Source organism: Sturnira hondurensis, unplaced genomic scaffold, assembly GCF_014824575.4.
Source record: "Sturnira hondurensis isolate 20B ecotype Veracruz unplaced genomic scaffold, ASM1482457v3 Scaffold0021143, whole genome shotgun sequence".
NCBI classification, from domain to species: domain Eukaryota; kingdom Metazoa; phylum Chordata; class Mammalia; order Chiroptera; family Phyllostomidae; genus Sturnira; species Sturnira hondurensis.
Genome location: NW_028093774.1, coordinates 30,862,018 through 30,872,793, shown reverse-complemented (window position 1 = coordinate 30,872,793; position 10,776 = coordinate 30,862,018). Strand labels below are relative to the sequence as shown.

Genomic DNA, 10,776 nt, shown 5'->3' with positions numbered 1-10,776 from the left:
ACATGGAAAAATCTTTGTTATATTATTCTATTTGGGGAGTTCCCACTAACCACATTAGTTTCTTCTTTTTTTGTTTTATTTTATGAGGATAGATCAAAGCACCTTTCTGGTTCAGTTGTTGAGGTTCCCTCTTTTCCACCCAGAAGACAGATTCAACTAGGATACACTTACCAGCAACAAAAAAATCCAATCCCAGCTAGAATCCTGAGATAGCAAAGAAAAAGCTACAGCACGAGAATATGTTTCACATTTTTTTAAGATTTCCGTGGTTTTGTAGTAAAAAATACCTGACAAATAATTGCAATTCAGAATTTGAGAAAGATGCAGAAATAAGGAAAACGGCCATAATCACATTCATTAATAATCTTTAATACTATGTGTATTTTTAATTGACCTCATTTTTGCAAAGTCAAACAATATTTGAAGATCATCTAATTCCTATTGCACGTTGTTGTTGAGATAAATTCAAGTGGTTTTAGGCAGTTACCCCTGAAAGACTGAGTTCACTTTGAGCCTTATTCTGAAGGATGACTTAATTGCTGCAATATGTCTGCTAATAACAAATGAGCCAAGAGGACGGTACTGTTTGTGCCTTTAAGATCATAGTTCAAAAGCATTAAGCAAATGCGATAACAAAGTTAAAACAAACATAACCTTTATTCTCTTTCAAAAACCCAGAGAATTGGGCCTGGAACCTTAGTCAGTGATTTAATCAGAGACCTTAAATTTTGTATTCTTGCTTAAAATGTTACAGCAATAGACTGAATGTTGTACAGATGACAGCAAAATACATGGTTGCTCTCGACTACACAGTAAAAAAATGTAGTCAATTCTCAGCTCCAACATAAAGACGGGCTAGGCTAGTGAACTGCTAGATCAAACATTCATAATAAATACGAATTACTCTGTACAATGATCCTATTTTCATAGCTTAACATCACAATGTGCAATCTGACAACTGAATGGTGTCACCTTCAGGAGTTGGGAGGTCAACACACTGAAATTGCTAAAAAAAATGTTTAGTGTATGTAAAGAGTGGGACAGAACTACTTAAATCACATTCCAAAGATCTGACCAGATGTCAGGAACACGCATGCTGTCTATCAATTATTAATTTTTAAAGAACTAGAGTACAGTAAAATAGAATTAATGTAAAACACTCAATACAACTCGATTTCTTTGATTACTAAAAACAAAATACTCCCAGGTCTTGCAGCATCTTACTGGTCTGAGCAAAAATGGTAGCAACTGGAAAGTAGCTGTGACAGGGAGCAGGTAGGTGCCAGAGAATCCTGTCTGACACAATGCCACACAGCTGCTTGCAGCCAATAAGCTGGGTAAGATGATATCACTAAGTTCTCTTTAAGTTCTGTAGGCATAAAAAGATTGAAAAAATAATTCTATTGCTTCTTAGAATAACTTTGTATATATTAGGACAGTTTTAATCAGAGTTTAACATTATCTCCAATGTTCAAATAATTCTTAAGAGTCTACTCTACATATAAGACTACTTTACGTATGAGGAGTAAACTCCTTAGCATTCATTTAAACATAACTACTAGGAACAAAGAAACTTCACTTGAGAATATAGATTTAAGGTTTTTTTCTTAGACCTTAGGAAAAAGGTAGGTATAATAAATATGACCCAGGAAAAGCACCTTCCCTCTAAGATCCCTTCCAGCTGATTTCTGAGGTTAAAACAGTCCCTGCCATGTTCAAGGTGGAGTGCTAGACCAAACCTGCACTATTGACTGCCACTGACCCTGGGACTAAATACCTGAAAAACTGGCCTCTGGTGATTGTTCCAGGACCAACCTCAGACACATGAAGAAATAGGGAAACATCCAGTATTCTACCTGTTGCCTGTTTCAGGGCAGTAATTCCCCAGGTTGAGGGGTTACAGGAAGAATCTCCAGAGGGGCTTGTGAGAAACACAGTTTCAAGAGTCTCATCCCTGCCTTATTGTCAGAACCTCTGGGGATGGTGCCTCCTAATTCATCTATATTTTAAACAAATATGGACTCCCCCAGCTCTCCATACTGCAGCAGGTTATTTGTGGGCTCACTCTCTATCCCACCTACTTCCCCCCCTCCACCAATAAAAGAAAAAGAAAGGGTAAGGAAAGAAAACCAGCGTACTTAGTGGTAAACACTCTAGAATGAGAGTCAGGAGCCAACGAGTAGCTGCCTGATCTTGAATGAATTATTTAACATCTTTAGGTCTGACTCTTCATTAAATAGATGAAAATGAGTCTCTGCCCTTCCTTTAGATCTTAAATGTTATGGACCTTAAGAACCTAACATGTCAACTCGGTAAATCGTGAAGTAGATGGGGAGATTTTGCAAGGTTGTCACAAACATCCAGCCTAAACAACCCAGCAAGAGTCTGGCAGCCCCCAGTGGGATGTAATTACTCTCTCTGGGCCCTTCATCCACAGCAGGTAAAGTGAGGCTAGGTTGGGACTGGATGAGGGGCAAGGGGCAGAAGCCAAAAGAAGCTTGCAAGAGAGTTTTGGCAAGAAGCAGGATGGATGCTCTGAACAGGAAATCATTCCTGGTCCTCATCCTCGTCGTTCTGGTCCTGGTAGCGAATGTAGACGACAAGCATGACGAAGCCTGTGACGATGCAGAGGGACCCCACGACCAGGTAGACGATGCCCAGGAAGGGGTTCTTGCCGCCCATCCACGAGATACTGCTGAAGATGATGCGCTTGTGGCCACCGAAGGCGCGAACGGGGTAGTTGTAGGTGATGTTGACGCGGTAGGCGCCGCGCGGCAGCCCGGTGGAGTAGTTGCCCTGCCGGATGCGCGCGTACAGCTTGCGGAACGTGGGTAGCGCCGCGATGCGCATCCACACCACGAAGTCCTGGTTGATGAAGCCGGTGTTGTTGGGGTCGGGACTGAGCTGGTAGACTGGCCGGGGCCAATTGGGCGGGCGCGCGGTTCCCTGGAAGGCCAGCGCCAGGCTGCCGTTCACCAGCGGCGGGTTGTGGAACTTGACGTGGTAGTCGGTCCACCAGGCGATGCCGGTGCGGTCGAGTGGCACCTCGACGTAGGGCCCTCCGGGCTGGCGCTGATGCCACAGCGAAAAGGAGTCGTTGAAGAGGCTGTTGGCAATGGCACCGCAGGGCGCAATGGGCAGGCCGGTCGCGCTGCGCTGGTAGGGGGCGCACTCGTTGACTGGGTGGCGCAGAGCGCTTGGCAGCCCACTCAGCTGCGCGTCGTCGCGGGACACGCTGTAGCGCCGGCTGTTCTGGTAAAAGTTGGTGAGCTCGTAGTAGAGGTACACCGGGCCTTGGAAGAACTCAGGCAGTGAGAAGTACCAGGCGCACAAGCAGGTGGGCGGCGGCGCGCGGTCCTGGTCCGCCACGCCGCACCGCGAGCAGTTCCCGGTGCCAGGGTTGCCCGTGTAGTCGTACTCGAGCTCCTTGATGGCGTTGGAAGAGTAGTAGAGGCCCAGGCCCAGGCCGATGAAGGCCAGGCCCGCGCAGAAGAAGAGCGGCAACGTGATGCTGGCCGACAGCAGTGGCTGCCAGGCGGGTAGGCGCTGCTGCATAAACGCGGTGTTGTCGGGCTGGTGGGCGCCCCGAGCCGTGGCGCTCCAGGTCATGGCGGCCCCACCGGTACAGACTAATGGAGGGTGGCTCAGATGGGGCCAGCCGGGTCGCCTCCACCTCCGCGCTGGGCGATCTCAGGGGCCACTCCAGCGTCAGGTTTCAGCGGGAGCAGGTGAGCTTTGGTCCCGCCTCTGGCCCCCCGCACTGGTGAGCCTAAATTCCTGGTTCTCAGTGCACCGACCTAACACCACAGTTCCGCCTGGGCCCAGGTGATCCGGGCCGGCTCCGCCCCTAATGGTAATCGGGAGTCGCGCCCCGCCTCCAAAGGTGAGCCGGCTGGGCACACCTTTCCTCACCTGGCCAGCCCAGGGCTCATGTTTCCTCTGGGTCCTGGTAGGTCGGGATGCCAGCTCCTCCTCCAGGTGTGGCGGCCCCAGGCTGCCTTTGAGTGGCTCATACAATGCTCAGCTACCAGCTTCCCTTTTACCTTCCAAGATACTGCGGTGGCTGGGCCAGTCTTCCCGGAAATCATAGGAGCTGCAGCCTGCAGCACAAGAGGGACTGTACCACAGGGCCCTGGAGACCTGACGATTTCAGGTTATTAATCCTATTTTATCTGGGAAAAAAAGTAGCTAGATCCTTTTGCCTTTGTAGGTTACCCTTTTGGTCAAATTTAAGCCACAAATTGTAATCTCAGGGCATTACACTATGGCAAATCTGTTATGAATTCTTTTTTTTAAAATATATTTTATTGATTATACCATTACAGTTGTTCTATTCCCCCCCTTCAATCCCCTCCACCCACACCCTCCCTCCCCCACCATTCTCCCCCACTTAGTTTATAACCACGTGTCTCAAGTTCTTTGGATTCTATATTTCTCCCACTATTCTCACTCTCCCCCCTATCTATTTTCTGCCTACCATCTATGCTATTTTCTGTGCCTTCTCCCCTCTTCTCCCCCTCCCACCCCCCTGTTTCTAACCCTCCATGTGTTCTTCATTTCTATGGTTCCACTCCTGATCTAGCTGTCTTCTTGGTTTGCTTCTGTTTTAGGTGTGGTTGTTAATAACTGTGTGTTTGCTGTCCTTTCACTGTTCCTATTTTTATCTTCTTTTTCTTAGATAAGTCCCTTTAGCATTTCATATAATAAGGGCTTGGTGATGATGAACTCCTTGAACTTGACCTTACCTGAGAAGCACTTTATCTGTCCTTCCATTCTAAATGAAAGCTTTGCTGGATAAAGCAATCTTGGCTGTAGGTCTTTGGATTTCATGACTTGGAATACTTCTTTCCAGCCCCTTCTTGCCTGTAAGGTCTCTTTTGAGAAATCCGCTGACAGTCTGATGGGTACTCCTTTGTAGGTGACTGTCCCCTTATCCCTTGCTGCTTCTAGGATTCTCTCCTTCATTTTAGTCTTGGCTAATGTAATTATGATGTGCCTTGGTGTGTTCCTTCTTGGGTCCAACTTCTTTGGCACTCTCTGAGCTTCCTGGATTTCCTGGAAGTCTATTTCCTTTGCCAGACTGGGGAAGTTCTCCTTTATTATTTGTTCAAATATGTTTTCCACTCGTGGCTGTTTCTTTCCCCCTTCTGGTACCCCTATAATTCGGATGTTGGAACGTTTAAAGATGTCCTGGAGGTTCCTAAGCCTCTCCTCATTTTTTTGAATTCTCATTTCTTCATTCCTTTCTGGTGGGATGTTTTGTTCTTCCTTCTGGTCCATTCCATTGATTTGTGTCCCCGTTTCCTTTCCATCACTATTGGTTTCCTGTGCATCTCCCTTCATTTCAATCAGTCCAGCCCTCACACGTTCCTCTAATTTGTAACTTTGTTCCTCTAATTTGTGACTATAATCAACCAGTTCTGTGAGCATCCTGAGAAATAGTGTCCTGAATTGTGCTTCTGAGAGGCTGGCAATTTCTTGGTCGCTTAGAGTTATTGGCTCTGGGACTTTGAGTTCTTCTTGTGCCATCTTTCGGGTTGTTCGTGCCTGTTCCATAGCAGGATCAGAGCCCTAAAGTGTTCACTAGAACAGGGCAACTAAGTCGCTGGGTTGTGACGTTGTAGGTGGGGGCGGGGTCAAAGAGGGACAATGGCTCTCACTGGTATTGCAGGGCAACTAAGTCGCTGGGTTGTGACACTGTATGTGGGGGCGGGGTCAAAGAGGGACTCTGGCTTCCCGTCTTCCGCCTGCCGCCCGCCGCCCTGGCCCTCACCGGGTGCCGAAGGGCAACTAAGTCGCTGGGTTGTGACGCTGTATGTGGGGGCGGGGTCAAAGAGGGACTATGGCGTCTTGTCCGCCGCCTGCTGCCACGGCCCTCACCGGTGCCGCAGTTGCTGTCGTCACCAGGCCCACGCGTTTCGTCCCACTGCACGCGAGTGTGCCACCACCGTCAGCCCTCGCCCCCTGGGGCCTGCGTGGTCTGTCTCACTGTGCGCGAATATGCGCCCACGGTCTGCCCCGCACCCCAACTGGTTCCCATCTGCCTGCGCGCCTGGGTCGGGGGCCCTGTCCTGCCCGACCCTGCTTGCTGCTGTCTCCGCCCCTCTTACCGTCCCCGTTGAACGGTTAGATGTAGTCAGACTTCCGTATAATTCAATTTTCTGTCTTTTGGTTGTGTCTTTGTTTCTCCAAACCTTTGTTGTATTCAAACTTGGTTGTGGGAGAAGGCACAGTGTTTCCACCTATGCCTCCATCTTGGCGGAAGTCCAAATCTGTTATGAATTCAATGACTGCGTTCAAATTGGAGCATTTTTTTAATGGGAAATGGTTTTCTGGTAGGTGCCCCGACCTGGCCATATAACTAAGAAAAGTGGAAAGTTCTTTAACAATAAAATACCTTTAAAAAGAGAGTCAAACACTGCACGAGGTTTAGAGCGTTTAAGTCTCTGTAGCTGGTGGAGGAACCTCACAGGGAGAGAAATGCACTGAACTATATGTGATTTCTTTTTTCTCTTCCAATTATTTGTAGACGCCCTGATCCGGGTTTCCCATAGATGTCGCTGGTGTCCTCAGTAAGGACTTTGGGAGCATTTGGCCTAAGGAGTGGAACTACCAGGATCTACAGGATTTGTTATAAAGTGAACCCGAAGTAGCTCTGAACATTGTTTGGGATTCTGGCTTTTACATCTCAGTCAGTACCGGATACACAGGGGGATGTCAGACTGTTTCAACTTTGTGCTAAATCCTCCCTAAGTGTTGAGGTGTGCCTGTCTCCTGCAGCTCATAAAATGCAAATAACGTAAATATTTTCCATATTACTCTTCTGCACCCAGAGTAACATGTTGCACTCAGAGGTTAAAAGCCCTTGAAATTTAAAAAGTTAAAATACTTGCTAAATTAAACAGTGGGATTTTTTCTCATTTTTTTTTTAGCATCTTCCAAAGGTTTAAGTGGTGTGGAAGAGACAGAAGAGAGTGAGATTAAAAAGGACCCTTGACCTTAGGCATCTGCAGTCTGATAGGGGTCGTATTACTTAGGAGTAAGAAAGAGTCAAAATAGCCAGTAGATAACATGTAATTAAATACCAATTGCACTGTACAAGAATGGTATTAAAATTAAAAAGTAATATTATTTTAAGAGGAGAACACCGACACTGTCAACAAGTCCCATAGTGAGATCCAGGCTCCACTCGACCTTTTTTCAATAAGATAAAAGAATAAGCAGTTCTCCCAATTGTGGCTGAGTCCCACCCACCCTAAATCACTGGATCATTAGTTGTCTTGGCATAGAGTCCACAAAACTAGTCTCGAGGAAGGAATTCCATTCTCAAAACCTCATCTGGTAGATCTTCAGTCTAATAGCTAAAACACCACCACTCTTTCCAAAGTGCAAGCTCCCCTCTTTTTTTATTTTCTATTTTTAATTTTATTTTGAGAGTATATTTATTAAAGCTGGGGACAGTGAAACAAAGGAAAGGCTTAAGATAGAAGAAGCAAGAGGAGAGAGCCTAGGTCGTGGTTTGCTTTGACTGCTTAGAAATGTTGTAGGAAAGAAGTGAGCAACGCTGGGCGGTGTGAATTCACTGAGATGTAAAAGTCACAGTGACCGAAGGGGGCCAAGGTGGGGCTGCTCTGGCTCACTGGAGGGTCAGCGGGAAAGGGGGCTTTGGAGAAGGTTTAGTGGGTATGTTGGGATGAGCAGCTGCTGCCTGCTGCTCCCCTGGTTGCAAGTCCCACGGGGACTCTTGGGGTTTAGGAGAAAACAGTAAAGATGCCCGCTGGAGGGAAGAAAGGTATGGGTGTCCCTCACACTCTCCTCTCCAGCTGAGGGCCTGTCCCACTCTCCCCCACACCGGGTGGCCTGCTGTTTGTTCACTAGGGTAACAACAGAGTGTCTGAAAAGCCAAAAGCAAATATGTCAACACAGGGATGGTCAATAGGATGAAACACAGCTGAGGGTTCAAGGGAGATAAGACATGAAAAGGAACATTGGGGGTGACTTCTGTGGGAAGAGGTTGGGGCAGAGGTAGGAGGAGTCAGGCTGTATCAGGTGGAGAAAACCAAGCTAGGACACCTCTTGAAGTGAGTGGAAGAGGGAGGAGAAAGGCAGATGGTAATTATTTAGAAGAATATGTGTCCTAAAGGAAAAGCTTCCTTGTAAGATGGCAAATGGGTGTTTTTATTCTGAGGGGGAAAGGTAATCGTTCAGGCAGAGTTGAAGATGGGGTGACATGTTCATGGATGGTACAAAGGCCAGAGCAGGCCAGAGGGTTTGGATCCGGAGGACAGGTACAGGGTCACCTCACTCTCTGAAAGTGGAGGGCAGGGAGTAAGGATGGATGCAGAATGCCCTGGGCTTTGGGCTTGGCTCGAGGGAAGAAAGTTTTCATTTCAGAATTTCTTTCTGTGCAGAAAAAGGCATTGGGCGAGGGGAAGAAAAGGCAAGGATGAGATGTAGGGAAGACTGCGGGGAGGGAGAGGGGGACACACAAGGGATGTGGGATGGCTTTGTCCAGGGGATTCTTGCACCCAGGCTGTGCGATGGCAAATGACTGGTTTTGTCTAGTAGACGGGGGTTTTCAGGGCAGGTGAATTGGGAAGATGAATGTTCAGAATGTTGTGGCTTTTGGAGAGGGGGCTGCTGAAATGATAGGCATCGGTTGACTGACAAAGAAAACGAAACAAGCCCTGGCTGGTGTGGCTCAGTGGATTGAGCTCAAGCATGTGAACCAAAGCATTACTGGTTTGATTCCCAGTCAGGACACCTGTCTGGGTGGCAGGCTGTATCCCCAGTGTGGGGTGTGGTAGAGATAACCATATGTTGATGTTTCTCTCCCTTTCTTTCTCCCTCCCTTCCCCATCTCTCTGAAATAAATAAATAAAATCTTAAAAAAAAAAAAGAAAATGAAACCAAGCGGTAGAGCAGGAGAAAATGTGAGGACCAGTACACTGGCAATACTGATGATGTTAAGGAGCAGGTGGCTTGGGAGCTGGGAGGGGAAGTGCTGATACTTGATGGCGTGTTAAAGGTTCCAGAAGTGGAGCAGTGCGGAGATACGCCATGCGTGTGCCATATTTTCTCTACTAGCTCCTGAGTTCTGAGTAGTCAAGGACTGATATATGTGGGTGTATCCCTCAGAGTTCATTGTCTAACAAGGGTTCTGACCTTGTGTCTTTCGTTTGGCTATACATACTATCACGATGTTGGATCATTTAAACTTTTTTCAGTACCAACAAAGTAAAGAAAGGAGTTCATTCTAAATGATTTCTTATTTCATCTCTTTATTATAAAGAGAACTCAAAGTGAAAGAAAAAGGCATTTGCAACCCACACATTCCTAAAATGACTTAATTTTTAAAAATGTTATTTTCTGGATTTATCTATGTAAATATTTAATTTTTAATTGGTTGAAATTATGATAAAATGCAACTGGCATTCTTGTTAAATTACCTCCTTTTAGAATAAGATGAAGACTAAAATATTTTTCATGTTTCTCTGTGGTTTCATGGTTTTTTAATGGTTCTAAAAATCATGGATCTACCATATTACTCTCCTATTGGTGGGCTTGTAGATTATTTCCAGTTTTTCAGTATTCCAAAGAACATTGTAGTGGACATCTTTTTGCATGTAACCCTTTCTTTCCTGTTGCAGCGAACCCTTGAACAACAGAGGTTAGGAGTGCTGACTCTCACGCAGTCCAAAATTCACATAGAACTTCTGACTCCCCCCAAACTTAACCACTCACAGCCTAGTGTTGAGCAGAAGCCTTACTTGTAACATAGGCAGTTGACTAACACCTGTGTTAGTTCAATGCAATACATATAATGTTCAATACATTATATGTATTGCACACTGTATTCTTCTAGTAAATTAAGCTAGGGAAAAGCAAATGTTATTGCAAAAGTCATAAGAAGGAGGAAAAGCACACCCACCCTACTGTTCTGTGTTTATTGTGGCCATAAGTGTGCGCTGTTTGTGAGATGCGTCACCCATCAGTACCTACCTCAATATTGTCTTACATGGTCCAAAACACTGTAGATGTTATACATGTTATTAACACTAGACATCGAAAACGAAGAGATAATGTGGAAAAGAAATTGGTACTCGTGCGTGGATATGACAGACAATTCACCCATTGATAATGAGGACAAGGCAAGATGATTGCTTTGAGTAGCCTAGTGTAATGGATAGGACTGCTTCACAGTAGTAACGAAATCTCAAAATAATTTTTCTAGTACATTTGAAAAAGATCTATAGATAGGTGGACCTGCGCAGTTTAAATCCATCTTGTTCAAGAGGCAACTATATTTCCTTGGGATAAATCTCCTAAAGTAGGAAAGGGGCTTAAAAGTTCAGCTCTTTAAAGATGCACGCTGCTGGTCTCCGACACCACCGCAGCGATGTAGACTTTGCTGCGCTCACCAGAACTTTAGCAACAAAATCAGTCGTTAGCCACAGAACATACTCAGTCTATGCCAACAAACCACTGAACACTAGGAGAGGCCGTACTGGAGAGGGGGAAGAATGCTGTCTGACATCAAGGAAGTCCAAGTTCAACTCTACAGTTTCTCAGGAAATAATTGTGATGTTGATCAGAATGCTCAGCTTCTCTGGTCTCCTGATCGCTTATCTGAATGAGTACGTTTTCTAAAATGACAGTGGAAATCTCTCTCATTGTAAATATTTCTGTTTCCAGCCAGCTCAGGGTTTTCCGTACATTGTCTCCCTGACTAAACAGCATTCATTGAGAAGCACCATGGGCCGCTTTGTAAGCACT

The 10,776-nt window shown here is 45.9% G+C and overlaps 1 protein-coding gene across 1 annotated transcript; it reads right to left on the bottom strand.

Moving 5' to 3' along the window:
• Positions 1-387: 387 nt before the first annotated feature.
• CDC50B (cell division cycle 50 P4-ATPase accessory subunit B) lies at positions 388-3,853 on the bottom strand. The gene has a single exon (XM_037031455.1). It carries the CDS (start codon positions 3,607-3,609, stop codon positions 2,548-2,550), a length of 1,062 nt encoding a protein of 353 aa, XP_036887350.1. The 5' UTR covers positions 3,610-3,853; the 3' UTR covers positions 388-2,547.
• Positions 3,854-10,776: the final 6,923 nt, after the last annotated feature.